Source organism: Chamaea fasciata, unplaced genomic scaffold, assembly GCF_029207755.1.
Source record: "Chamaea fasciata isolate MVZ Bird 193981 ecotype frontalis unplaced genomic scaffold, bChaFas1.0.hap1 SCAF_7, whole genome shotgun sequence".
Lineage (NCBI taxonomy): Eukaryota > Metazoa > Chordata > Aves > Passeriformes > Sylviidae > Chamaea > Chamaea fasciata.
This window is the reverse complement of record NW_027094092.1, coordinates 37,594,161-37,621,904: the sequence shown is the minus strand read 5'-3', so window position 1 is coordinate 37,621,904 and position 27,744 is coordinate 37,594,161. Positions and strand designations below refer to the sequence as shown.

Genomic DNA, 27,744 nt, shown 5'->3' with positions numbered 1-27,744 from the left:
CGCGGCGCGCACGTGAGTGAGGCGGCGCGCGTGGCGCCCCCCGGCGGCGGCGGCGCGATGGAGCTGGAGGCGGCGCGGCGCGGGGTGCTGGCGGCCGTGCGGGGCACGCGCGCCGCCGACCTGCCGCGCCTGCTGCACTGGATGCGCAACACCCGTAAGCGCCGCGCCCGCACCGCGCCCCGGGCTCGGCTCGCACTCGGCCCCGGTCGGGCCCGGGGGCGCGGCGCGGCCGCCAGGGCCGGGGGGAGGGGAGCAGGCCCTGGGCGAGGGGGAGCGTGCCCGGGGGCACGGTGGGTACCGGCCGGCCCACTCAGCCGGGCTGCGGCGCTCGGGGAGGCTGGAACGGAGCCGGCCGGTGCCCCCCGCCCTGCCGGGCCCGGCGGCGGGACGGGCCGCGGGGTGACCCTCAGACCCCGCGGCGGCACAGGTCGTGCGGAGCCACCCTGCTCCTACCGCACCGAGACGGCTTCGGATATTAAGCTTGTTCTTGTTCAGCTTCACACGTGTACGCAGCAGCCTTTCAGAAGTTTGGAAATAGCGGTTTGAGTCAATTTACAAACTTGATGTCACCTTAAGTTAATACAGCTTTCTGTTTACTCCCTTGTTTATGCCTGCATGTAATTTCATCAGCGTGCTTCAGTCAAGCATTTTGTGGCAGATGAAGAAAGGAAATATGGGTCAGTGCAAAAGCTGTAAATTTGCAACTGAACTTAAAGGATGATACGGAAAACCTCAACATAGGCAGTATATTAAAGCTGTAGTCCCATAGTGCCATGCTGAATAAAGTCTAAACGCTGCTTAGTCTCAGGGTAAATGTGCATTTTTCCATTGCAGATAGGAATCTGGAAGACCCCCTCCAATCTTGTGATCCAGTCTCAAGCATCCAGTATGTGTGTGTCCTGTTTATTAATGATTGTCTCCTGGGATGGTAAAGCTACCCGGATGATCATGTGTTAGGAGAAATTCATCATGTGATACAGTACTTCCCCAAGTCATGCCCTGCTCTTTGCTCGGGTTATGCTTCTTGTTTGGGTCTTTGTTCCAGCATGTCCACTTTAGGGTGAAAACAGCTTCCTAAGCCAGCACACATGGACCATGGCACAAAGGCCAGCTCTGAAACCAAGAAATTGTCCAGCTGTCTAGGTACTTGGAACGGCAAACTCACTGTTGCCCTGTGGTTTGGGGCTCCCACAGTCACTCAGGTGGAGAGGCAGGACAGATCCTTCTCAGGTGGAGCAGGCCTCTGCTGCATTTATGGGAAGAGAACCAACTGGGACCCGCCTTTACTATCCGTGACAGGCATGCAGCCCTCCCACCCAGATGGGTTTTTTCTTAGGAGAGACATTGCCAAATGTTCCAGAGCGTCTGGGAGTCAGCGTTCATGACTGGAGCAGAGATGGGCCTCCCTAGAACTTGAAGGCTGAATTTTGATAGAAGTAGTGTTAACTGCAGTTAAACATTCTTATTTTCTGTGTGTGTATGTACACATACATGTGTGTATGCATATATCTACACTTGCATATTCTGTGTGTGTGTATGGACGTATTGCTAGAGCAGTCTGCTGTGAGCAATACTGCATCCTTCCAATTTTGAGGTCTTGTCTGGACACAGTAGCTTCCTAAACAGTTTTTGGGTTACTGTAAATAATCTTGTTAGAAGTGGTTTTCTTCTATCCCATATGCTCTAATATAAAAATCTCATTGAATTTCACATTCAGTCGTTCATGTTGCTTATTCACTTAACATAAATCATCATAGCTCCTGTGCACTGTAGTCTGTGTGGTGTGCATATATATATCGCTTTCTCAGCTTTCTGACTCCTTTACAAACATAGTAAAGCACATGAGAGCTTGCTAGCGAAACTTGAAAATACTGAACTGTTTCAGTTAGGAAACTAATACTATTTTCTCTGTTTCAGTTCTATGATCGTGTTTTACTTCTGCCATAGGAATTTTTAGCCAATGGCATAGTTTATGTAGACTCCAAATCCTTTGTCAGTGAATACATTTTAATATTTTTTTTATGTTACAGCTTCCAAAACTTACCAAAGATGGTTTTTGTGAAAGATAATATGCTATGGTTACTAGCCTTTGTTAGATTATGATCTCTTAAATATTTTTTCCAAATTTGAATGATCTGGCTTTTTGCCTAGGTCTTTCAGTGAAAGGATACATATATTCTTGCCTTATATTTCCTCTCCATAATTAAGATGCAACCTAACAAGTAGATTAGGTCCCAAATCTTGACCTTTGTGTGTGATACACCTGAGCAATCTGTGTCCTTCTATCTTTATACTGTTCCCATCAATAGTGATTGCTACTGCTTCACTATGTGCATCACCTTTAAACGTAATTAGTTTTACAGTTGCCATTCAGTGGCTTTTCAGCTCCTATGCTGCACATCAGAGAATGGAGTGGGCAGGGCAATCAGGATCAAGCACCTGAAGTAATGTGTATAATTTCATCTCTGTAGTCTCCTTGTCTGACCATCTTCAGAATCTTTTTTGGTCTAGGATTCTTTGCTTACAGGCTTGTTCTCTGATAGTATTTTATGCTAATTCTCTCTTTCAAAAACAATGCTCATTTTTAATATCCATGTCTGGATGCTATTAATTAATATTCTGAGAAATCAAGTTGTACTTTAGACATCTGCATCCTTGACATTTGCTTACACTTTGTGATTGTATTTTGTGAAGTGCTGAGGCAGTATAGAACTGTAGGCAACCATATTTGTTCCAAGGTGTGTCATTTAGAATGCGTGACTTAGGCTAATCTTATTTCCCTGATTGCCACGTTTGTGCAGAAATTTAGAGCCTGTAGGATTTGGTCTCGTGCTAATGCTTGTGGAAGTTACCAGTGGAAAAATATTAATGTTTACACAGTTCTTGTGATCTCTTGAGGATCTGCAGTCTCCCTCTCTAACATACATGTATGTTTACATGTAGATATATGGTAAAAGAGGGGAAATCAGAAAGCTTTATGTCTGTGTGTAAAAACTTAATTGTTAAACAATCAAGGTATGTTTCACTGCCTCATTGGGTCATTAACCTGTTCCTGTTTTTGTAGTTCCTGTCTGAATGACTGTGTCTTGCTTTATTTCTAGCTTTCACCCTGATGAGTACAGGGCTAGAGTACAAGATCAGTATCTCTCCCTTACTGGTTTTATTTTCTTGCAGCATTGGACAGTAAGTGAGCAGAGGCATTTGTCCTACAGGTCACATTCCTTTAGCCTTTTTGCATTTTCCTCAGAGATGCAAATATTTTGTGTGATGTCCCCAGCACAGATTCTTGGATGCTTCTCTTTGTATTGTTTCTCTGAGCTGCTTCCGTGGCTGCATACTGGCAGTAACTTTTAGTGTGGCTTTTTTTTTTTTTCCTCTCAGAATTGTTGCATTTGAATAATTTTGCTGTCCATTTTAATACTTAGATAGTCCTGTGATAATAAATAGTGCTTAGACTGAGGATAGTGAGGAGCTGGTAGAGGTTTCTGCTGTTGTACCCTGAATGCAGCTAGGGAATGTGGTATTATATCTGTGCAGAGAAAACTGTTCTATGAGAGATGTCAAAAGTTACCAGATATCTGTGCCACACAGAAATAAAAGCCTAGTCTTTGGTGATACAGATGCAGGAAGGAAATGAACCTCTGATGAACAAAAGGAAAAAAAAAAAAGTGGTAGGGATGGGGAGATAATATTCTGAATGAAAACTAGGATAGGATAAATGGAAAGCAAAATGGTATCCCCACAGACAAACTGTTTTTCTGTGGTGTGTCAGTTCCCTGCCTTCTCCTCCTGTATCCCACTCCTGTTTCTGTCAAGATGTTGAGCTCATAGTTTTACCTCCAGCTGAGGGGAACTGGGCATGATTCCAGCATAAACTGTAGTCGGGCTTTTTCCTTCTTCACACCTCTCTCTGAATTAAGGTGTACATGCATCCTTAGAGTAAAGTCCTCCGTAAAGTGGTTGACCTTTAGGATTAGTGTTGTTGCAAAGGCAGCCTTATTTATTACTGTAACTTAGTTGGTGTTTTCTGACTCACACACTGAATGCATGAAATGTTATTGAGAAACTTCCATGGAAGATCCAAATTGATTTATAGTAAAGTGAGTTATCTTACCTGTAGTAAAGCCTTACATATTTTGAACTGAAAGAACATTGAACATGTTCTCACTCCAATGATTTCTGAGTAACCTCCCTTAGTAATTACGGGAATGTAAGTGAAGGAAAGATTCTATTCGTTTTTTCTTTGTATGAATGTGGGGTCTTTTGTATTGAGAATTTTAGAAATTCCCGATCTTTATGTGTGATGGAAGAAGACGTTACTGTTTTAAGGCAGCTGCTTAGCAACACTGCTTGACTGTTTCACAATCAGCCAGCTCTTCCCACACACTGCAGTGAAATGTACGTCATTTCAGGGTGACTAGCATTCCAGCTTTTCTTTTGAGTTCGTCTTACATCTTAAAGAAAACTAAATAATAAGAGTTGGAAAAAAAAGAACAGGAACCTTTGGTGTCTTAACTTTTTTATAATAGGATGATTAATGCTTTAATATCCTTTTGCAATAACCATGTTCCAGAAGTTCTGGTTAAGAAAACCTGGGTGAAGCCCAAGAGCTAATTCAAACCACTTGGGGAAACCCCCCTGACGATCCCCCTCAGATGGGTCCCAGCATTTGATGTATAGCTGGGGCATATTCCTACTTGAACCTCCACTGCCCGGATTTCTAAAATTTCCAGTAGCAGAAAAGGTTGCATTTGGTAAGGATGAATGCTGGAGGAGATAACCAGTGAATTGACCGAGCTATCTGTTCACATGAATCAGGGGAAGTAAATACAGGAATCTGAATCTTGAGTTTGAGATTGAAGTCAGCAAACCACTCTACCTATTGGCAACTACTGAATGCTTTTGCTGTACTTAGCACTTAAATGCAGATTACAAAGCCTGTCTCTTAGTCAATGTCAGCGGAGCACAGGTAAGGTGATAAGACCCTTTATGCTTCTTGTGTTCTGCTACGGGGTCTAAGATTGAAATATTTTTCCATCAGGCCGAAAATTTACTGTTGTGATACTAACTTCTGAATTTTTTTCAGTTCATATAACAGTGTAGTAAAACACCCCTACAAACCCTTTCCAATCTATCCATTTCCTGAGAAACTTTTAAATATGAAGCTAAGATTTCAAAGTGGTGTACTGGTCTGAATTGCTGATTGTTCCTACAGTACTCAAAATACTCAATATCAAGAGTATTGCACAAAATAGTAGTTGAATAATAATCGTTGCAAATCTCAATGCAAATCTTCTAATTTAAGGATAAATAACATATAATAATAACATATAATGAAGTACTTTTTTTTTTGTGGATTCACTTGTACTGGGAGCAAACCAGCTTTTTAAGAGGTTGGTGTACAGTTTAGTCTTGTGATTTGAAAGTTGAGGGTACTCAGTGCTGTAAATTCAGACTTTTAACAGGCAGTGAAGGAGGAGTATCTGATAAAGTCAGCCTGACTGATTGTGGAGGATGTGCTGCTTTTGTACAGTGTTTTGCATACTGAGAAGAAACTTCTCATACTCTTAGGAGCAGACCAAATGTGTCCAGCATTTTCTATCATGTGCTTTATTATCTAGGAATTAGCATGTTCTCTCACCTGCTAGGTAAAGTTATCAGATGATAATTTTCACAAGGGAAGAAGAGGAAACAGGATAAGAAAAAACTTGATTCTTTAAATGTTTCCTTTCAGTCACTGCAGATGGAACTAAAGTGGAATGAGTATCTTTAAAAGGGATGAAAACATGGGTTTCTGCAATAGGACAAGTATAGTATGTGTTTTTGTGTTTGTGTGTATGTGAAAAAGTAATTTAGTATGAGGCTTCATATCCAAATTTGTAGAAGTGATTTATTCAAGTAAAATATCCTTTTAGAAGACATAAAAATAACATTGTATTTTCACATTAACTGGAATGTATTTATTTGTTAAAGTGATACCATACCAAAAATCTTTTCCACTGTTCTGTTTGATAAACTAAAATGAGATGTTACCTGTTATTGGATGAATTATCAACTTTGGGAATTGACACTAATTTCCTTTGTTGTGAGAAGTGATACTGGTATGAGAGAGGTCTCAAGAATACCAAATACTTCTAAGTTGTTAGTCATTGAAACGTAATAGTGGTGGGGAAAACTAGGTATTGTAAAACAGGTATGAGACTTACCTTGTTTAAAATTTAACTTCAAAGCTTCTTTCAATTAACCAATGTAAAAGGCTTAAATTAAAAAAATGAGCTCTGGTTACATTTCTGTTGGAAAAAGCCAGTTACTTTCTACCAATAACTATGTGTGCTTTGGAACAGAAATAATATTTAGAGTGCTGAGGTGTTTGATATACTGAGGTCATATATTGTATCTCAAATTGTTAAGCCAAAAAGGGCAATACTAAAGCTTTAGGGATGTGGTGCTTCCTCCTAGACTTGGTTGCCCAGTATTATTTAAACATGCTGAATTACTAAATTAACCTCGTATTAAGTAACATGGCTGGTAATATTTGCATTTCTCTGCTGGGAGTTGGAGTATATATATCTAGAAGACCATAAGGTGCTTGCTGCTATAGTTGCCTTTGCTAAAGCCTCTTCTTTCCTCTTCTTCATTGACATATAATCTCCTGTTGTCATTTGGAAATCTCACATTGCTTGTCTTCAATCCTTTATTTTGCAGTGCTGGGGTGTTCAGATGTTGGTGTAGCGGTGCTCTCTATCTGGTGTGAGGCTTTGTGATGTTTTCTTAGCTTGTGTAGAAAGGCTGACTAGCACCAGGGTGATAATGAGGCTTTTTGCAACGTGTTAATTAAATTTTATAAATGCATGTTGAGTAAATCCAGTGGAACCGGTTTTTGAAGTAAAATACAAACACTAAGCACTCAGACTTCCTCCATAAACAAATGATTGTGATTCATCTTGCAGTGTTTCATGAACTGTATGTTTCTTTCCTGGTTAGTTGTCTGTCCAATGAACACAGGTTGGCTTGCACACTCTCCATTTCGTGTTGTATACGTTTCATGTTTATAACAGATACTAAAATGATATATAAAATACTTTTCTATTTTTGTTTCTTCTTTGAAGATCTCTTTTAAGGCGATACTGAGACTCTCAAGAATGAACAATTTGTTAAACGTGAGGGTGGAGTTGGTAAAACTGTACCAGCAGAGACGCAGATATTTTCATATTTGGCACTGGTGTTTCCTACTTGATGGCAATCTACAAATATTTACATACTGCAGAAGTAAATGAGTTATTGTGGTAGCTGTTGCTGTTTCTTGCTTTGACAGGAAGGAGTTGACTCTCCGTGTCAGAGTTCAGTCACAGACTACACACACAGGTGTGGAGTGTTGCACACACAGCTTCTGCTGCACCTGCCATATTGTCATCCTGGATGAAGTCTCTTCAGTCCTCCTTCTCCTTTTTTGTCCCTGCTTATTGTGCTTTAGAGTGTTAACTGATAGTTAGAAAGCAGAATTTCCATTTGTCATTTATTTGTCAGTGTCAGTGCTTCAACAGCTTTTTTTTTGAGCTGCACATGTGTTGTCCTTGGGCCTTGTTTTGGACAGAACATACAGGAACTTGCGTGTGTCATACTTTGTTTCACAAGAAGAGATCAGAGGGCCCTATGCAAGATAGTAAGTGTTGTGACAGGTACTGTACAGTTTGAACTCAGGGCAGGGAAGGGATATTCTGGATCAAAGCAAGATGGATGTGCTACCTGTGTCCCACTGAAGATGTGTGTTTCTCTAATGTGGAGCTGGAACAATGAATAGTCTGGAGAACTATCCGTCACTAACGTTGGCCAGGAAAGGTCACCCGGGCCATGGGGGAGCAGATCCTATTGATGCACTGGATCCAGGAGGCAGAGAGCTGAAGTTCTGTATTTGCAGTGTGATGTGGCTGGCCTGGTGGTCTAGGAACATTTCCTGCATTTCATTAAATGCTGTATATGAATTCGATACTCTTAACAGGCACTATAACAGCTGGATGAGCTCTCTTGCATAGTAATAGTATTGTTTTAAAGCAAGTGCCAGATGTAGAGGCTTATTGCCCACAGGCACTGATCTGTTCAGCTGCTCATATCAGCTTTCTACTCTCTTGTTCTGTCTGTAGCATGATTTTTCCCCTTGCTCCCTCAGATGTTATCCACCTCAGCAAACAGGCGCCTTGGCACTCTGAGGGCATGTTGTGTTGCTGATGGTCTCAGTTAAGATACAGTTAGATTTGCCCACCTTCCCTTCCCGTAATATCTAGGTTTACTTCAGTGCTGTGTCACATCCATAGAAATCTTCCCTGAGCTGATTGGAAAAGTCACTCTGCTTCTGGGATGTTCATAACGAATCTGCAAATTGTTGGATGGGCTATGAGTTTAACAGGGTGGGTGCTCATTAGAGGTTTCAAATTAAAATGCTGACAAGCTGGAGCTGCTGCATTGCACCTGTTGTGTTGGTGTTGCTGCTGTTGCAGCTGCTGCCTCCATCCCTCCTGTGCTCCTCGCTGCAAAGCGTGCATCTCTTTAGGAGCTGAGGTTCTGGAGAACCTAACTGTGAGCACTTTGGAGCAGTGAATTGCCTTCCTGAAGTAAAACAACTACAAATGGTAATGGCCCAATCAGGGCCTTGGAGCATTACTGCTGTACGTTTAATAAATGACAAACCAAATATATCTTAAGGGAATACAGATAATTTAAAGTTTCTACTGCTTACTACAGGGGATTCAGCATTATCTATTTGGGTCTGTTTTCAGAAGTGTTGAAAGAACCATTTACATTTGCAATCTTTAGAAGAGAGTGTTTTGCACCAATGAATGATGGTTTCTTAAATCATATTGTTCTCACTACAGTGCTTGAGCAAAAACCATTTCAGAAGCATTTCATCATTTAAAGGTTTGCAGGTTTCTGATTCCTATACTAGCCTTAAAAATTCTCACTCTTTCCAGCATTTCCTGGGATCCATCGGAAAGATTAAATGTATTAGCATCGAGAAACTTGTAGTGTGTTCTGTAGATTTATTTTGAACTTGTTTGCCATCAAGCTTTTCTGTACTAATGTTCCCACCTGGAACAGCAATGCTAGCAAATGTTGCCTTTTTTAACAGCATCTGTAAAAGCTGTCAGATTTTCTTTTCGTGAGTGATGCACTTACATGTAAAAAACAGAGTTGTTGCCCAACATGTCGGCAGTCTAAATAAAACAAGAAGCAAACCAGAAGAGGTGGGGAAGAGACGACATATATGTCTGTTTTTAGATGAGACTTAATAGATGGGTTTGGTATATTTTTTCAGGATTAGATTAGTGGTTGCTTCTTATTGGTGATGGTTGTCTTTTACAGGTATGTAGCTTTGACCTGAGATGTGCCTTTGTTTAGAGCCAGTTCAGCATCCTCAAAGCTGTGAGATGTCCAGACAAAAAGGAATTTCATCTAGTCCTTCTTTTGAGGAAAACATATCAAGAAGAGAGCAGAGTTCAAGCATAAAGCAGATCTTCTGCTGAATGCCAGTTAGGAACAACATACTCTTAATATGAAATTGGGGGGGGTATAAGTAAGATGTTGGGTGCAAGGTGTGAAAAGTCTGGTAAGAGCAACTAAACCTTTAGCTGGAGTGTCTGGTTCTCAATACTGGAGGTCAGAAAGGATGAGAGAGTCCAGGAGATCCAAAGGGAAGTGTTGAGAATCGTCACACTCTAGGGGGGAAAAAAAAAAAAAAAAAAAAAAGTCAGGAAAGGTCTGGATAGGCAAATCCTGATTTTTCTTGGAAAGAAGACTGATGTGACACACGATAAGTCTTCAGGGAAGTAAATAGTTACTATATAATGGAGAGGAACAGAGTTTTCTGTTTCCATTGTGAGTGGGGTAGATAATACTAAGTAGTGGCAGAGGAAATTAAATCAGTAATTAAGAAGGGTATTCCTTCCTAATATTTAGGGTAGTCAAGCACTGGAATAGGTGGCTAAGGGTGGTTGTAGCGTCTCCAGCATTAACAATCATTTTCAAAAGAGCAGTTTGGGGAAGTAATGACACTTACTATTGATTGAGCCTTGGAAGAAGAAAGGATTAGTGTCCTCACATGGTTTCCTTCTCAGTCTTTTTTCTCGATGTCTTTAAAAAAATGTACTAAGGTAATGCAGGAATGTCCTGGAAAAAAGCAAAAATTTACAGTGTGGCTTTGCAAAAGTGTATTGGTTTACATGCATTCCCATTTTCCTTCTCATTTGAAATATTTTAATAGTTTAGGTAATGTAAAATTTATTGTAAGTTGAACTGTTGAACTGTGCATTGTCCCCGATTTTTTGTAAGTTTATTAGAAAGATCATACATATAAAAAGAAACTTGTATTAAAAAAAAAAAAGCCTGCATTCAAGCAACTATTGAGTTTTGTAATTTCTCCAACAGTTCAAAAACATCTTTGATGTTTTTTATATCTTAAGCTGAAACAGTATCACTTTGGTGGCAGCCCAGACCGTCATATGTGAGTTATAAATTTATAAATATGAAAATAATTTGAGATTTCAGAAAAGCAGTGCATTTATTTTACGTGGCAAAGTTATTACAATCCAAATCTGTCATTGGCCGGAAAAGCTAACAAAGGCTGAAAAATGCATACAAATAAAAAACCTTATCCATCTGGTGTTGTTTATGTCTTGCAACTGTATTGTACTGGTCATCACTTAGTCCACATGATCTGCATATGATTGTTCAGGAGTTTTTGTTTGTCTTGATTTTTAGATGACTTTGATGAGCTTGTGGTGAGTAACAATGATGTTGTGCTTAGAAATATCGCTGAAGATCTACGGAATCGTTTACCTATCGAGGCAATGTTTACTTCAGAACATCAGGCTGTTCAGAAAGTAAGCTAATTGTTATGGTCTGCTTTTGCTGAACCACATCATTTATTCTGATATCGTTTTTAGCAGTAGTTCATAATAGAGAATGAACATGGATTGAATATAGGAAATGTCAATTTGGTTTTTAGGTCTGTTGCTCTGTGTTTGCATGACTCCAAGGAAGTTTCTTCATAGTTTTTAATACTTTGATCATATGTTATTTGGGATAGCTTTCATTCTGTGTGGTATGGCACCTGTCACAGTGATTCTTTAATGCTAGCTCCATAATAGACTCTAACAGCCCCCTTAAAGACAGCAGGAACACAGGGCCAGTGTTTTGCTGTTGCCATAATGTAGGCAGCCCAGAGATTATATCCAGCTCTTTTCAGATTCTGATGGCTCAGAAAGAGGTGGGCTGTGAGTCCTGTAGGAGGAGAGTGCACCTTTTCTACTTGAGCTGTCTATATTCAAGGAAAGTTAATACATTTCCCAGAAAAGTGATGTGTGGCTCTTCAGTTGGAAAAGTGGATTGGACACATGCAGCAAGCCTGAAAAAGTGAGGAAATACGAGTAGGAGGATGAAGATGATGCCCCTTGAAATGATGAGAAGGCAAGCATCACAAGTGGTGTACTTTTGATTGAAAGTGACACCCATGTTAATCAGGGGTGCTTCTAGATAAATACGCAAGGCATGATGATGAAAACAGTCAGTTGAGGCTGAGAAGCAGAATTGACCTTTCTGCTAAATTTAAGTTACACTCTCCTCATTAAAAGAAGAGAAAAAGCTTCTTTTACCCTTTATGTTCTCTACAGCCAAGCAAGAACTAAAGAGACAGAATTCACATCTGGCCCCCTGCTCAGGTATCAAAACCAGCTTGCTTTCATTTGTCAACTGCCACTTACTGGTTATTTCAGTGGAATTTGATGACCCAGTTTACATCCAGGATTTCTGTTGTTTTTTTGTTTGTTTTAATTGTTGCATAGGAAAAAACATGGATTACGGGGATTTTGGGAAAGGTAGGATGGTGGGACAGTTAATGTGTGACAGTGTAAGTGAAGTTAAAAGACTTGGTTTTGCCTTTCTAAGGTTTTGTTCCTCTTCTCAGATACACCAGCATCCACTGCCCATGATTCATGTTGATGCATTCCTTTATGATGATGATGTTGTTGATTCACTGTGTGAAGAGGGGAAAATGAGTAGGAGCTACTGCACAGAGTGTGGCTCATACAAAACTGCATCTTTAGGTAAGTGTTCTTTCGGGAACAAGAGAAACAAATTGAGTTTAACTGAACTGGTTTGTGCAGTGACTCAGCTGGACGAGAGCTGATGGAGGACTTTGTCCAGACTGCTGCAATACACAGGCTGGAATTATTTCCCATAACCAGTGGAAGAAGCCTCCTACATATGTAAGTTGAATTAATTTGCAGTGTGTGAGTGACAACTGTTGCCCACAGAAACTGGGCAGGTAACAGGCAGACTATGTACCACTGGAGAGGAAGATGCAAGAGGAAGACAATACTGTAGAATCCATGCATTTGCCTTGGTCTCCTCTCACATGCTGAAAAACAGTAGAAAGTACCATCTGTCTTAAAGCTTTTGTGTCGTGTGGTACAGGTCAGTGCTGTTGCTAGTATAGCACAGCCATTGAAGGAATGGTTTATATGGAGAATGTTCCATTCATTAAATCTTTGGAGTTGAAATTAAAGCTATTGATATGTCTGCCCATAAAAAGTTTTGCACAAATCGTATTGAGCCTTAGGTACTACGTTTCATTTTTCAGTTAAACAGTTCCAAGTTACTTTGTTGTGTTTTCTTTACCATACGTTATTGTGCAGAAAAAGGTAATTCAGTTTCATGAAGGATTTCAAAATTCTCCGTGCAAGGCAAGGAATCCCCAGACTTGGGACAGGCTGCTTGGCTAATTACCTCTGATCTGAAAACCCTGGTGTTCCAGGGTGCCCAGCACTAGTGCAGGCAAGAAACCACACAAGTTTTCAGTGAAGATAATTCTTCAGGTTACTCTTTTAATGGTTGATTAGGTAGTTAGTACTGCCCACCCAACACCTTTGTTCTGTTCTTATTTCCCAGAGTTTATTTCGCATTCCTTTTCCCTCATGGAGCTGAAGTTTCTTTATCAACATGTACTGCCTGACCTGACAGGAAAGGTAGTGGTTGACGTTGGCTCCAGGCTTGGTGCAGTGCTATTTGCGGTAATTTCCAGCACAGGAATTCATATTTTATTACTGTGACAAACATTTTCCCTCTTTTCTGACTTCCTACTCTCATTACTCAATCTTGGATGGGTCATTCTGAGAGGGATCTCTGATCTGACTCTCTGAATAGTGTAAGGTTCTGTTTACTAGCAATTTCAGTTCTTCCTCTGTTCCTCACAAGAGGGAATACAAATGATCTTGCTTGCGGAGAGGAGAAGTCTGTTGTACAACAGAGTAGCATACTGCTGTCACACATGCTGCTCTTTTGCTCTTTCCTGCTGTCTCTTTCATAAGTAAGTTTGTCCTCTTATGTCTTGACCATGCCTATATATAGATTAGTTATGTTAAATTCCTTTATGAAGCTGATAAACTGTTAAAATACACAAAGGAAGACTTTGATATGAATTTGTCTCCAAAAACATATTGTCCTGCTCTGCATTTTAAAATGCACATAAAATACTTCATTGAGAAACTTGAGTGCAATTTTGATTGCTTTTGGCATAGCTGGTACAACATATGGCCAACAGCAATGCAAAACACACATTACTACTTTTTTTAAAAAGTCAGTGTCTGTTTAGGGCTCAATCTTGCAAACACTTGAGCATGTGATTTTATTCATTTGAATAGTCTAATTTTGGGATTACTCAAATGAGGAAAGTTACTCCCATTTGTAAATATTTGCAGCATTGGGTCCTTAAATGGGAACACTTGCTAGGCTGAATTTGTTTTGAAGTATTTAAATGCTTGTTTTATTATAGTAGAAGATACTCACAAAGCACTCTTTCAAAAAAGAGCCTGCTTTGTAACATGGTCTTGCCTTGGAGGAGGGGTGACTTCACCTTCACAGGTTGCTTCTCTACTCTCTGACTTGAATAGTTTCAGAAAACCTTAATAATGTAGTTGTAATACATGTGCATATCAGATATTCTGTATCTTCAGCATTGGTTGTCTTTGCCATTGTTGGCAAAATGTAATTATAGTGCTCAATGGAGACAGTGGCACTTAATGCAGTATCTTTGTTAGGGCACTGTACACACAAGTATTTGTACTATTTTTTCTCTAACATTTCCAACAACTTCCCAAAATCTTAGTCCAAAACTAAACTTTTTTATGGGCTTAATATTAAGTAATAATTTAGCTTTTTTTTTTTTTTTTTTTTTTGCATATACACCTGTATGAAGCATCTGAAAATGTCAGTAATACAGTAACTTAGAGGCGCTGACAAAGACTTGGTATCAAAATATACCACTATATTATTGGTACATTGTCCTCCATTTTCACTCATTTTGACTACATTACGTCTCATGTTTTTGTCTTTTCTCTTGATATTTTCTTCCTCAATTCTCCCAAGAAACAAAAATCACGTGTAGAGTCTTTTCCCTTCACACTGTTTTTGTAACTTGTTTTGTACACCTTTTTCTTTCTTAGATTATTTTCCATTTGTTTTGCAGTGAACTTGGAGCTTTCCTTTTCTTGTTATTTTGACGTGTCAATTTGGATCTCTTAGTAAAATTTGTGAGGCTTAAGTGGGAATTGCCAAATCAGGAGCTTAGCTCTGAAAAATATTTCACACCCACTGAAAGACATTTGTCAAGTTGCTATTTTAAAATGTTTTCTTAATCTTAACTTGTGTTTTATTCTCTTCTTTTTAAATGAAAATTTTTGAACTTGTTTTAAAGGCATCACAGTTACTAAATTTCCTTTTCCTGATGTAGGGTTATCTTTATAGCTCAGCTTCCCAGCTGTATGGAGTAGAAATGAATGCAGACTTTTGCCAGTTGCAAGAAATGATGATTACAAAGTACGAGTTCATTGACAGAATAAAGGTAACTAAATACATATTTTAGTTTATGTATTTTTAACCACTGTGTACAAGGTATATGGTTTAAGTGAGTGGCTGGTAAATCAGCATTCTGAGAAGTTTCTTTGCTTGTTTTCATTCTAAACAAAGGTTTTACATTAGGAAAAAAAAGATCTTACAGCAGAGAGGAAGAGGGAAATTATCAAAATATGAATCACTTAGCCTTTTTCCTGACTGGACTTACCCATTGGCTCACACAGAACAGACATATCTTAGCTAATTCTCCCAGTGAAATCAATGACATCATTGCCACGCACATCTGTGAAACTGAGTGTATAAAGAATTTCTATCAAAACCAAAAAATGTCTGTGATTCACTTTTGTTAACAGGAAAAAGTTTGTAGGATTTGCAAATTTTCATCTAAGGACACCTAAAGGACCTAAATTTATCTGTATTTCCTTTCATGGAATGTCAGTGTATATGTACCTTCCACAAACAAAATGGGTTTCAGACAAATTCCTATCATTATGGGAATCATTTCCCTAATTTCATTATGGGAATAGCTACTAGTATTTTAAAGAGGAAAAAAAAATTCCCTTTCTGGACCATACCCATTATTTTGTTTCCGGCAAAAGTTGGTAAATAGAATATGCTGAGTAGAGTACTGGCTTTAATCCTGTGTTGTGTGCATGTGCTCTTGATTGAAGTCACACAAACTGCTGAGTGTAGTAATTTCTTGGGTATTAAGGTAACCCAGTTTTAAAATAGAAATAATAAACATGAAATATTTAACACAGGGTAAGCAGTATCACTGGGTTGCTCAGTTCAGTCACAGTTGCTGACAGTTTATCCGTAACCTTCAGGTTTGGCGTATGTTTTGTGTTCATAGCACTTTAAGGTGATGAAACTGAAAGTACAGTTAGGAACTCTGTCAAGTTAATTCAGTGGAACTGGAGATCTATAAGCATGCTTTTCAGCCCTGTATATTTTTTACTATAAGCTTTTATATATTTTTTTCACACCTTGTAATTCTGCTGAAGTATTCATTTTGGAGCATAAAGATAAGATAATAGGTTTTCAAAGCAGTGCCTGAGGACTTAGCTATTTGAGTCTCATTAAATGCTAATTTAGTCATGTGACTCCTGTTATCACACTGCTTTGAACATTTCAATCTTAGATTTTTATTTCACCCCCACATGAATCCTCTCCAGAGGTACATACTAGCTTGAAAAATTGTGAGAATCCAGATGCTGGTCACAATTCATGACACAAGTTTGAAAAACATTTTAGAGACTCTTCTTAAATAGAGATTGGGTTTTTTTCCAAGCTATTCTGAATTTTTATTAGAATATGTTCCTAAAGGATAGCAAAGTGAAATGGTATCTTTAGTGGTTAAATCTCTGAGTGAACCTTGTGTTTCTTTGGTCAACACTTGGTTTGTTAAAGTACATGGAAGGTTGCTCAGCATCTTTTGCCATTTGAGGAAACACAGGGAGGAAAGTAAACAGTTCGACAGATCTTCGGAAACTTGAGACCTCAATTCAGAAATTGCCTCTAATCATGAAAGGCTTGGTGTGTATTCCATTGGACAACAGGGCAGTTTTAAAATCATTTGCTGCCTCCTCTGTTATGCTGGCACGCAGCCAAGCAAATCAGAGAACTGGTTCAGCTGAAACAAACCCAGCAACACTGGGGTTTTGACTAGAGCAGTACCTGGGTCTGACTCATTGTGCAGCCACACATGCTTATGTGGTCCCAAATTTCCCAAGAGGAATGAGGATGTGTTTGGGAAGAACGAGGTGCTTAGGTCACTTTGGTCAGTATGGTCACTTACTCTGTAAATGCAGAGTAATTTTAGGTCAAGTCTTGAATATCAAGTCGAGGAAACATCAACATACGTTCAAAGTTTTCCAGTAGTTTAAGCACCTTTCTGAATTGTGGCTTAAAATATTAGGACTGCTATTAGTATTCTGTCCTGTGCATGGGGTTATTCTTCCCCAGGTGTAGGACCCGCATTTGCCTTTGCTAAATTTTATAAGGTTCCCCTCTGCCCATCCCTCCATGGTATCAGCCACACCTCCCACACCTTCCCTGTCATCAGTGAACTTGCTGAGGAGGCATCTCCCCTTCATCCAAGTCATTCATGGATACAGTACTGGACCCAGCATTGAGCCTCAGCGGCCACCAGTACTGACAGGCCTCCAGCTAGACTCTGTGCCACTGTTTATGACCCTCTGGGATCTGCCATTCAGTCAATTCTCAGTCCTCACTGTCCACTCGTCCAGCCCTCACACCCTGAGTTTGCCTATGAAGGTATTGTGAGAAACAGAGTCAGAAGCCCTGCTGAAATCAAAGTAGACAAAATCCACTGATCTCCCCTCATCCATCCAGGTAGTTGATTCATCACAGGAGTCAATCACAGAAGTCAATTTAGTTTAGTGAATCCATGCTGACTACTACTTATCCCTTCAAAAGATATTCCAATTTATGTTTCTCATCGGATTTGGGATGCAGAGTAATAGAATATCCTGAGTTGAAAAGGACCCACATAGATCATTGAGTCAGACTGATAGATTTCTCTGTCTTTAAGAGGAAATCAAACACATCAGAGTGTTAATGAGCATCCATATTCTCCTGTCTCACTTGGTTTGAAAAATGACATGATGTGCTAATATCCTTTTTGGTAGGTGAAGGTAGATGAAATCAAAACAGCTCTTTCTTTGGTGACTGTAGAGGCAGTTGTTAAGTAGGATCCTCCAGTGCTACTGAGCATCCTGCTTTTCCAGCATTCCCAGTCCCAATATGCATTGTGAGAATTCAGCTGTCAAATCTGGTTCTGTAGTGTCTTTTCTAGCTGTAATCCTTCAGTAACCCACTGACCCTGTGAGATGCCTTTTCACATCCTCAAAATAGCTTCAACTAGCTTAACTTCTTTCCTGAAATCTCTGGACATTTGTGATAAAATATAGGAAAGTGATATGTAACAGTCATCACATATATCATCTCCTCTTTTATGGCACACAGTTCTAAACCAAAATTCAGAGGTACTTTATTTTACTTAGCATAATGGATTGAGAACTTTAATTAGAAGAGTTAGATCTGATTTTTTTCATTTTTGAAAGGTTATTATGGTTGTATACGTCAGTTTTACCTACTGTGAAGCCAGTGAAATACCTGATTTTGTGACTGGTTCAGAAGGGTGGTAGCAGGTGCTGTATTAGGCTGACAGGCTTCATGACTTCTCAAAGGCTGTATTCATCTCTTAATTTATGCCTTGGGAAATTTTTCTCCTTCAGGTGGTTCATGCAGACATCTGTACTCAGCCCTCTCTTCTGCAGAAGGCTGATGTTGTTGTAATGAATAATGTCTTTGAATATTTTCTTGACAGACAGGAACAGGCCAGGTAAGCTCTGTGTCCAAACAAGTTACCTATTTCTTTGGCAATATGTGTGTAACCTTGTGAATTATGGAAAACCTTAAGGTTGTGCTTTTTGAAGGCACATACATAATTTATATAAGGAAATTGTTTCATGCTGCCTACTTTTAATTGTTATGCTTAACTGCTAAGGTGTTCTGGCAGTTGTTTATTGTTAAACCCACTAAACACTGCTGCTTTGTTTACCCAAACCTTGGCTTGAATCCTTGCGCTGATATGTTAAAATATTATCTTGCTGCTAAAGAATCTGAAATTACTGTATCAGCATAAAGCCTAATCTTCACTGACTTGTGGATGTCAGAGCTTTAATATATACATACTACAAAGCATGGTTATGAATGATATTTCTAATAGATATTCGTAAGGATGTGGTAGCAAACAAACATGTGGCTAAGGTTCTGTTTCAGGTACAAGACACTCACATATGAGCTTTTGCTAATCCAGCAGCATCCATTTAAAATGTAAATCACTTGATCATCCAAAGTTTAAAATGGGCAGTCAGAAAGGAGTACCTGTGTCTCCACTTGGTCCCAGCCAAGTCTGACATTCTGTACCAGCTTCAGCTAAGGCTTGCCCTGCTGCCCTGGATACCAGGTGATAATGCCAGCCAAAGAGGCACAGAGTGGATGGGTGAAGGATAGTGGGTGATTCAAAATGCCGGGAGATGTGTTTGCAGGCACAGGACTGAGAATTCATTTGATTCTGTCATAACTTGGGGATAGTGGTTTAGTGTTGCATCAGTAGCATGAAGACAAATGACATTTGAAGAATGCTGGAAATTAAATTCTTTTTAGTCTGAATTGCCATGCTGTGGGAAATGATTTTACTTGCAAAATAAAAAAAACAAGGAATGCTGGGGGCTATATTTAAATACTCTGATTACTAATGTCTTAAGAGAAGTACTTTGTCACGACTGTACACGAAGTCTGTATGTAAAGAGCAGCTTATTGTGAGGCTTGTTGCACTTCAGGACTGGATTTTCTTCAAACGCAAAAATTTAAAGGAGCCAATTGTCAATGTTTAATCCTTGTTCAAAGTGACAGTCTTGACAATGCCGAATGAAATGCACATATGTATGAGAAATATAAAGTTACGAAGTCTAACATTGTAAGACTATATTTTCTCTATGTTTTTAATACAGAGTTTGGTTTTATTCCTGCAAATACATTTGCTTAGATATTAATAATGGCTAATAAGCATGTATTGCAAGTCTTTAAGCTTAGTCTACCTCTGACCAATAAGCTTAGTCTACCTCTGGCAAGTGTTAGATTCATCATATATCAAATATGGGTGTTTTTTTCCCAACAAACTGGTCACCTACCTTTAAATATGTTTCAGAGCTTGGGAATTTATTGCTTGTAATGTAAGGAAAAGAGGGTCCTTACTAGTGACAGTTCCAAGTCTTGAGGAATCACTTTTAAAGCTCCAGGTAAGTTCCCTCAGCCTGTTTTAGCTGACACACTTCATTATTTTCTGTCAAAGTGGCATTTCTATAGTGGAAGTTAGCTGGTTGCCAGTATTGCTGTAAGAAAGGACATATAATTTGTGGAGAGATTAAAAGGTGGAAGAGTCTGGATTCTGTTTTGAGGTTGACCACCAACACATCTTCCTGTACTTCAATTGTCCTCATATGAAAAGGAAAATCCCAGCCTATATCAGTAGACTGCATGAATCATTGTATTGACATGTGTATTAATATGGCAGTATGAGCTTTTGGAAGGACAGATTACTGAGAGATATGGTCTCTCAGTTAGCCAAGTGACTACCATCAGGCATCTTAAATCAGTTACAGAGCTTTAAAGTGCAGTTGGAAGCAAACACAATGACAGTGGATCTTTCAAAGATGTTGAATGCTCTGTGCTGTTCCCTGAGCAGTGAGCACTCCCGATGGGCCATGCTGTGCTCTCTGTCCGATCTGGTAGATCATGTGAGTGGTACCTAGTCAAATTATGTGGCCTGACTTTAGTTAGGAAACAAAACACTGATCAGACATGACAAGGTTATGTATAAAGTAACTTGCTCGCAACAGTTGTTAGTTTTAGAGAAATTGAATCACTTGTTGTCTGTATGCTGATGGGTGAAGTAGATTCTCAGCCCCAAGAGCAGCAGTGGTGTCATTTGAACTTTTCTTGGAGCAGGCTGTAGTCACAGAGCAGCTGAGAAGCCCTTTGTAGCCTTAATACAATACTCCCTGAGAGTGTAACAAGAAAATACCTGTGATTCTTCCATGATACTGTTAGCTGCTCCCTCAGCACATCTGTCAGAATGTCACCCTCTGATCGGGATGCTTGAGGCTTATACAAATACATAAAGAAAGGCAGTTGTAAGATGCTAACAAAATATCTAGACTATTGATCGAGATAATTTTTAAAGTTACCTTTATTATCTCCTGTTTGAGTTAAAATGGCTTTTCTAGAAATGAATTTCTCGTTGCCATATAATTTGGAATGACTAGTCTCTCATATTATGCCTTGTGTTCTTAATGTTGAAACTCCTTAAGCTTGAAACTCCTGCTGTCTCTGAACATGGTGTTGATTTAAGGATCTGCTTTCATTGTTTCAGACAGACGTACAGCTCAGTCAATGGGTCGAAGAGGTGCAGCTAAACTATGATGTGTATATGGAAAAGGATGTTGACAGAGAAGCACTCGAACAGATACATTTATACAAGATCCTCTAGTACCTGAAAAAATTTACTAGTATCCTTATGATACATATTTTGGGCCTAAAATGAATTTGGATTGATTTGTATGAATAAATCACGTCAAAATTCATATTGTGGTTCATTTGAGTCATACGTGGTTTTTAATGAAAAAGAAACAGGTTTTCTTTTGAAACAGGTTTTCTTATGGAGGCATTTTGTCTCAACAGGGTTTTTTGCCTTTTAACTAGGAGATTTCCTCATGGTTTATTTTTGCAGAAATATTAAAAAGAGCATCTTCATAGTAATGCTAAAAGAACTTTTGATCAGTAGCCTTGTGCACTGCCAATGTTTGCTAAATATATCAAACCCAAGAATAGTGAATCCTTGTTTATGTGAATGATAAAAATACATTTAGCATAATGTTACATAAAAGCTGTAGTGTTGTTTCATTTTGGTATAAACCATTTATTATTATCAGCAATAATATTTATTAACAGTATTATCTTTGGTGTTCCTTCTGTCGAATTTGTAGGTTTTCTTTCCAGGTTCTGCTCAATAACCAGATCATCTACTGGCATATGTTATGAGGGAGGCAAGTTCATCCATTTAGTTAGCTGTCCTTAAGGTGGGTATTAATATAAAATACTGAAGGACACCGAGGAGCCATGGAGAATTAATACAGCAAGTCCGTGATGATGGAACTCTTTTCCTGCACTTCTGCTGTGGATGGTAGGAAGTAATAAGGGGTTAAGAAACTGAAAATTCTGAACAGGTGTCACGGCTTAGCAGAGGCTTGGTGGTGGCGTAAAACAGTGAAAATTTGTAACAGAGCCTCCTCAGAGAGAAAAGATCCACATACACCCACCACATTTATATTTAGATTTTATGTTCTAAGGATGTAAAGCTGTTAGTCAGCTGAAGAATGTTTTGGGTATTAGCAAACATTAACAATCCCAAGTGCAAAAATACTAACTTCAGGAGTTTTGGACTGTGTGTGTTGTGAATTTGGAAGCATTGTTTAAAAGTTTGCTGCACAACTTACGTCTAGTGTAAATGGGAAAACATTAAATTGGATTTCAGTCTTGAAATGATGTACAGGTCAGTGACTTTGACAATATGTCCTGTAAGCAAAAAGAATCGGTGGCCTTAAGGCACTCACCAGCAGAGTAAATAAATGGGACTGCAGAAAGGATTGTGAGTTTTAAGAAGCCTTGCTTTCATGGCCTGTTCAGAGTGGAAAAGGACGTTTTAACTTGAGTGATACTGAACCACTGCTCAAATACTATGTTGAATGTATTCTTCATGCATTTAAAAATGAAAAAAAGATGGAAAGCTTTTCTTAAAACATTTATTTTGTTGGTTAATTAGTAACTTGTCAGTGAGACAAGTGCCCCTGGAAAAGAAGCCTAGGAGAGGCTAAGCAACAGGATGGAGGGATAATGCAAGACTAAATAGATCTAATATGGGGAGAGTAAAAATGAAGAAAAGAAATGCATGCATAGTTCAGAATGAGGAAGTGAGCACGGTAGTAATCAGTACAGTGGGAGCTGTGATTGAATTGGGGTGTATAAATAGGGTGCTATAAAAGGAAAACTGAATGGGTCATAAAAAAATAGTTCCTAACCCTACTACCATGTAAGAAGAAAACACCATGTTGGAATGTTTTTTTTACTTTTTCCAGAGGTCTTGCAAGATCTCCTGAATCAATTGTCAGGACTTAGGGCTCATGATACTGGGTTTGATCTGTGCCCTGCACCTTGTTTTGGTAATACAGGAACTACAACTTTTATTGCAGTTGTTTCCCCTTTTCATGCTGAGTCTTCAAATACTTTTTTTGGGTGTTGATCTCAGATTAAAAAATTTCAATAGACTGGAGCAGATCACCAGCATATTTAATGACATCTGTATCCTCTCACTCTGAAAATAGCATGCACGCATCTGGAGCTCATATGCAACAGAGGGTGCAAAAGGGAAGCTCCCCCTGTCTTTTTTAGACATCAGGAGAAACTCAAGAGGTGAGTTCAAGCTGCTGAAATGTGTGTTTTCCTCTCTTGCCCTTGATGGGTCCTCGGTTAAAACCTCACATTGACACATTCACTGAGAAGAGGTGGTGCTAATTCAGTTTGGTTTTATTAAACTGATATTAAGAGATACAACTTCTCTATCCTTTTAGAAGCCTCTTCTTAACTTGACTTCATGGGGCCAGAGATCATAGGATCTTAAGGATGTTATGAGCTGCCTAATTCACCTACTGAAGAGCTAGAAACAACTAGTGTGTGAAAGAAGGTAGTAATTGTCTCTTTTCCAGCTGGCCCCTTTCAGTGCTGTTATACATTCCCACACACAAGGGTACCAAAGGTAAAGTGTGATGTGGTTTGCAAAACCTTGCGTGAAAGGGGGCAAATCAGTCCTCCCTGTGCACACTCAGAAGACCTGAGAGGTCAGCTGAAATCATCCCAAGAGAGTGTGTGTTGCCTCTGCTCAGGTTCTGCTTGTTCAGCTTGAGGAAGATGCCAGAGTATATTCAGCATGTTGAGTCCTTGTTCTTAGTTCTGCTACTGCTGAATTGTATGGTATTTGGCCAGTGATTGAACTTCTCTCTTCCTTGGTGTCTACAGTGAAAATGAGAACAACAACTCCAAAATCAGAGCAGGGTTGTGAATTAATTGAATATCAATTGCTTTGAGATTGTCAAATAAAAAATGTTAAACAGCAGAGCTCTTCTTTGTGAAGTGACCTAATTTAAAAGACCTGAGAGGCAAAGATAATACCACTACCTCTCTGAGATACCTTCTGGCTCTTTCCTTCACCTGACAGCATTGAAAAGGAAGCACAGATGAACCATAGTACAGTGTTGAAAGCGCATAGATAATTGTTTCCTAGTGCCCTCATTTTTTACACTGCCCTTGCTCTTAAGTGGCCCCTGGTGTTGGGAGGAAGGGAGAGGGGAGAATCTGGCACCCAGATTTTTGGGCCTGCGTGCCGGGCAGCCCTGTGGCAGCTGCTGGAGATGTCACGGTGGCTGCCACAAGCTGCCAGCCCGAGCTGCTCGCTGCCCCACACGGCTCTGGGGCTGCACAGCTGGTGTGTGCTGTGACTGCCTGTGAAACTCGACTCTGTATGGCCTGACAGAGGTCCCAACCCCAGCTATAGCAGCAGTACACTGTGGTCATGAACAAGTTGTAAATCACAAAAATTCACTTTTCTAGGCCTGAGTTAGAAAAAATTAATGAGGGAGATGCACATCTGCAGCGCTTATAATCACAGGAGTTCCTGTCACACATGGAAAGCAGCTCTGCTATTTCCCAGTAGCATAACTTCCCATGCAGTACCCTGGTTTCTGCAGAAAGAGCTATCTGAAATTTGAACCCATCAAGAACTAGTAGTAGTAGTAGTAAAAGAAATACTCTGTAGTAGTAAAAGATGAAAAAAAACAAATATACTCTGGATCCACTGTAGTAGCACAAAAAATGTCAAGCTATAAGAATGATAGATTCACTTTGCAGGCAGGAAACATCGCAAATATCTTTACTTGAGACTTTATTTTCAAAAAATAACCAAATGCATAGTGGGAACAGCCTGGGTCTCAAAGGTGTGTCATTTTCCATGTGCCTTTTTTCACAGTAAGCAAAACTGGAAGGTGCCAGTGACCCATTCTTGGGAAAACTTGACAGTGGAGCAAGCTTGAAAAAAAACAAATCCAGATTCCTTCATTCCTCACCATCTGTGTTCTCCTCTCTTTCCTAGGTTTGTCCTGTCTTTTATCTCTTAGCTGTCTTTTCTCTCCCTGCTGCCAGTGCCAGGACCAGCCCACGGTGCTGCAGGAGCTGTGCCTGAGTGTGGCTGCAGGTTGCAAGTTTTCTCTGTTACTGGAAGACAGTAATAGAAAATGTGATCAGTATCTTCAGCTGAGCAACTTGCAGGGTTCGCTGCAGGCTGGAATAATGACAGAAACATTTTTAAGGGGCTGCTTTGTACTCTCCAGGAACTCCTGGTAGGGACTCCAGTGAAAAGAGAGACCCTGCTCCATCTCATCTCTGAGGCCTCTCAACAAACAGACCCGGGCTCTGGCTGCCCCCTGCCCACCCTTGATAAGGCAGGAGTTGACATGCACAGTGCCAGTACTCTGCCAGCATTTTAACAAATGGCCTCTCATATGCCCTTGGGCTGTCACAAGCCCTCTGCAGTGAAGGGGGTTGTATTTGTAGAAATAAGTGGGAGAAGAAGGCAGTGCTACTTTCCCAACAAATGCATGTTAAGTGCTCCTGGAAATGTTATACTTCCACTCATTCATTATTTGAGAGCAGATTAATGTGGCACAGTGTTTTGGGGAAGGAAAAGAGATGGAACATCATGCTTAAGTGCATATGTTTTTTAAATTCCTGTGCAGAAACTCAGTGCAGCTTGGATCTCTTAAAAAATTGACATGTTTGTGTCACTCTGGGGGTGAGTCTTTTCCAACAGGAACAAGGTAGCACTGTGCTGGAAGGCTTAGCACTGATCACCTCCAGAGCCCCTTGTAGCTTATAATGTAGGAGTTCTCTATGTGAACACATGCTGGAGTCATTCCCCACGCAACAAAGAGATATCAAAAGCACAACCCCAGAAGTTCATTTGTAGTTGTAAGTCTTGTACTGAGCATTTGCTTTCCCCCTTTTTTTCTGCTGCATGACCTGTGTGATGTCCCAGCTCCTCCCGCAGTTGTGGTACTCCTTTACCTGGAGACCCTGTCTTGGGGATTTTTGCATTCATGTTTCTCCGGGGACTCCTCTCCTTGGTGGGACAGAAGGAGAGAAAAACAGTTTTCATTCTTCATCACAGGGTACATCAGAGATCCAGGTTCTCCTGATGTGCCCCTCTCCCTGAAAATGGCCATGAGGGCTTTCCATCACCTGGCTCAAGCCCACCAAACACCTATGGGGCAGGTGGGGGAGAGGGGCGGTTCTTTGTGTCTGCTCTGCTGTTCTCCAGGTTTACCCAAGCAGGGAATGCAGCCAGCCAAAACTGTCAGCCTGAGCTGGAAATAGCAAGGATGGGCAAAGTTCGCAAGAGATTTCATGCCAAAATTTGAAGTACAATAACTTGCCAGAGTTGCTAGCAGCCCCAACAGAAATCAGGCCCACATTATCTGCAGTATTGTGTGAGCATATGTATTGTGTATGTGTGTATATATATATCCACCAACATAATGAGACTCTGCTTATCCTTGAGAGTCAGCTATGTACACAGACAAAGGTAGAAGAAAGGAAATAATATTTCCTATCTTCCAGATGGGGCATTGAATTTTGTGTGGTTATTGTGATTTTGTAAATGAGGTAATTGCACGTACATGGTCTGTTGTAGGATTGCTGAATGCACTTTCTGTGGTCAGTATTTTTAGGGATTTCAAATTTGGAGCATGAAAATACATAGCTGTTAAAATAAAGAATCTCTATTTAAAAAATGACATTGAGAAGATAAGTAGTACACAATTTACTGGGAGGGAGTAAGGGAGGGGAACAGAAAATCACTGACGGCTTCCTGACAAAACAATTTAAGACACTGGAATACAAGCACCAAGCTGACACACAGATAAACATTTTATGGGCACTGCTGTAATGAAGAATTTGGGTGGAGCTGCCTGCTTCCCACTGCTTGAACAAAGAAACTAACACAGGAAAAATTACTAATTTTAATAGTAAGCTAAACAGAAAGTTAATAAAACATCAGGCTTACCATCTTAAAATGAGACTAAACATGATGTTGCAGAAGCGCTTACCAACTATCTAGGGTTGGATGCTGAGGAACAGTGTTCTCTACTAGAGATCACAGATGCCTACATGTTTTCTTTCAGTCCTATGTAAAGTGTACATGCTGAAGATGTAAGTAAACAAGTACACCAGCCACGTAATTTTGAAAGCATTTTGAATAGTAAGTACATTTCAGTTAGGAGCTGTGGCAATTAGGGAAAATGATTATTTGAGCCAGTAAGGTCAAGTAATCTTGAACTACTACGTATAAGCACTAGGGGTGTCACTCTCAGAAGTCTACACAGGAGCATCTTGGGCATTTCCACTGATTCTTTTCCACTTGTGTATGTTAGAAAGACTGGACCAGTGACTGGTAGGTCATTGTCAGCTCTCCATTCTTGCCAGGGCAATAACCCAAAAGGTCATCAGTGAAAAAATCCAAACCAGAGCCAGCCAATGAGGGAGTCACCAAGCATTCAAGGATTTTATAGTCAAAACTACCATATATGTGAGTACATGTGGTGTTGCAATACTGTGATTCTGTGTTTCTTAATGTACTTACTGAAATTAGTAAGGACCACCACTGTCTAAAATATCTGTGTCATAGACTGACTCTTTACTTCAGTGTCATCAAGGTGTCAGCCAAAAATTCTTAAGTGGCAGTAAGATTTGCTATGGAAGAATCCAAAATATCTACAGCTTTTGGCCCCCTTTTGGGAAGAGGATGATTGTGGAGTACAGTACATGTTGCTGGCCTTTTTTATTTTTAATGATTCATAGTTTGGACCTTATTCCTGTTTGTCTTTCAATGCCAAACAGACATTACTATTTAGGTCAAACTGCTGTTGTGGTACTAATAGAAGCAGACATCAGTTTTGTCGATGGATTTCACAGCCATGCATTTTGCAGAGTGAAGTTCCCTCTCTAGGCTACTTCTGACATTTAACTGTGTTGGTGTTAATACCAGCTTCTAGTGCTACCTCTGCCATTTTACTTGCACACACTCAGCTGGGGAATATAGCTGGGGAGCTACCTTTCAGCTATAGGTTTTTTTTTCATGCAGACTCTGAG

At 39.9% G+C, this 27,744-nt stretch overlaps 1 protein-coding gene across 4 annotated transcripts; it reads left to right on the top strand.

The window, feature by feature from the left end:
• Nucleotides 1–24: 24 nt before the first annotated feature.
• Nucleotides 25–23,665, top strand: LOC136292550 (uncharacterized). 4 transcript variants are annotated; one of them, XM_066188419.1, is made up of 8 exons: nt 25–154; nt 10,753–10,874; nt 11,957–12,095; nt 12,940–13,061; nt 14,780–14,890; nt 18,162–18,268; nt 19,640–19,730; nt 20,864–23,665. In XM_066188419.1, exons 1-8 carry the CDS (start codon nt 58–60, stop codon nt 20,978–20,980), a joined length of 906 nt encoding a protein of 301 aa, XP_066044516.1. In that variant the 5' UTR covers nt 25–57; the 3' UTR covers nt 20,981–23,665. The 4 variants fall into 4 exon arrangements, with proteins under 4 accessions (XP_066044516.1, XP_066044517.1, XP_066044519.1 ...); XM_066188420.1 differs by lacking the exon at nt 25–154 and adding an exon at nt 757–886; XM_066188422.1 differs by lacking the exon at nt 25–154 and adding an exon at nt 1,074–1,143.
• Nucleotides 23,666–27,744: the final 4,079 nt, after the last annotated feature.

Bases quoted from the DNA above. Each gene is read 5' to 3' on its own strand.
- LOC136292550 (XM_066188419.1), top strand. From the start codon at position 58: ATGGAGCTGGAGGCGGCGCGGCGCGGGGTGCTGGCGGCCGTGCGGGGC. The intron at 10,875-11,956 runs GTAAGCTAATTG...TCCTCTTCTCAG, and splicing joins AACATCAGGCTGTTCAGAAA to ATACACCAGCATCCACTGCC. The intron at 12,096-12,939 runs GTAAGTGTTCTT...CTTATTTCCCAG, and splicing joins ATACAAAACTGCATCTTTAG to AGTTTATTTCGCATTCCTTT.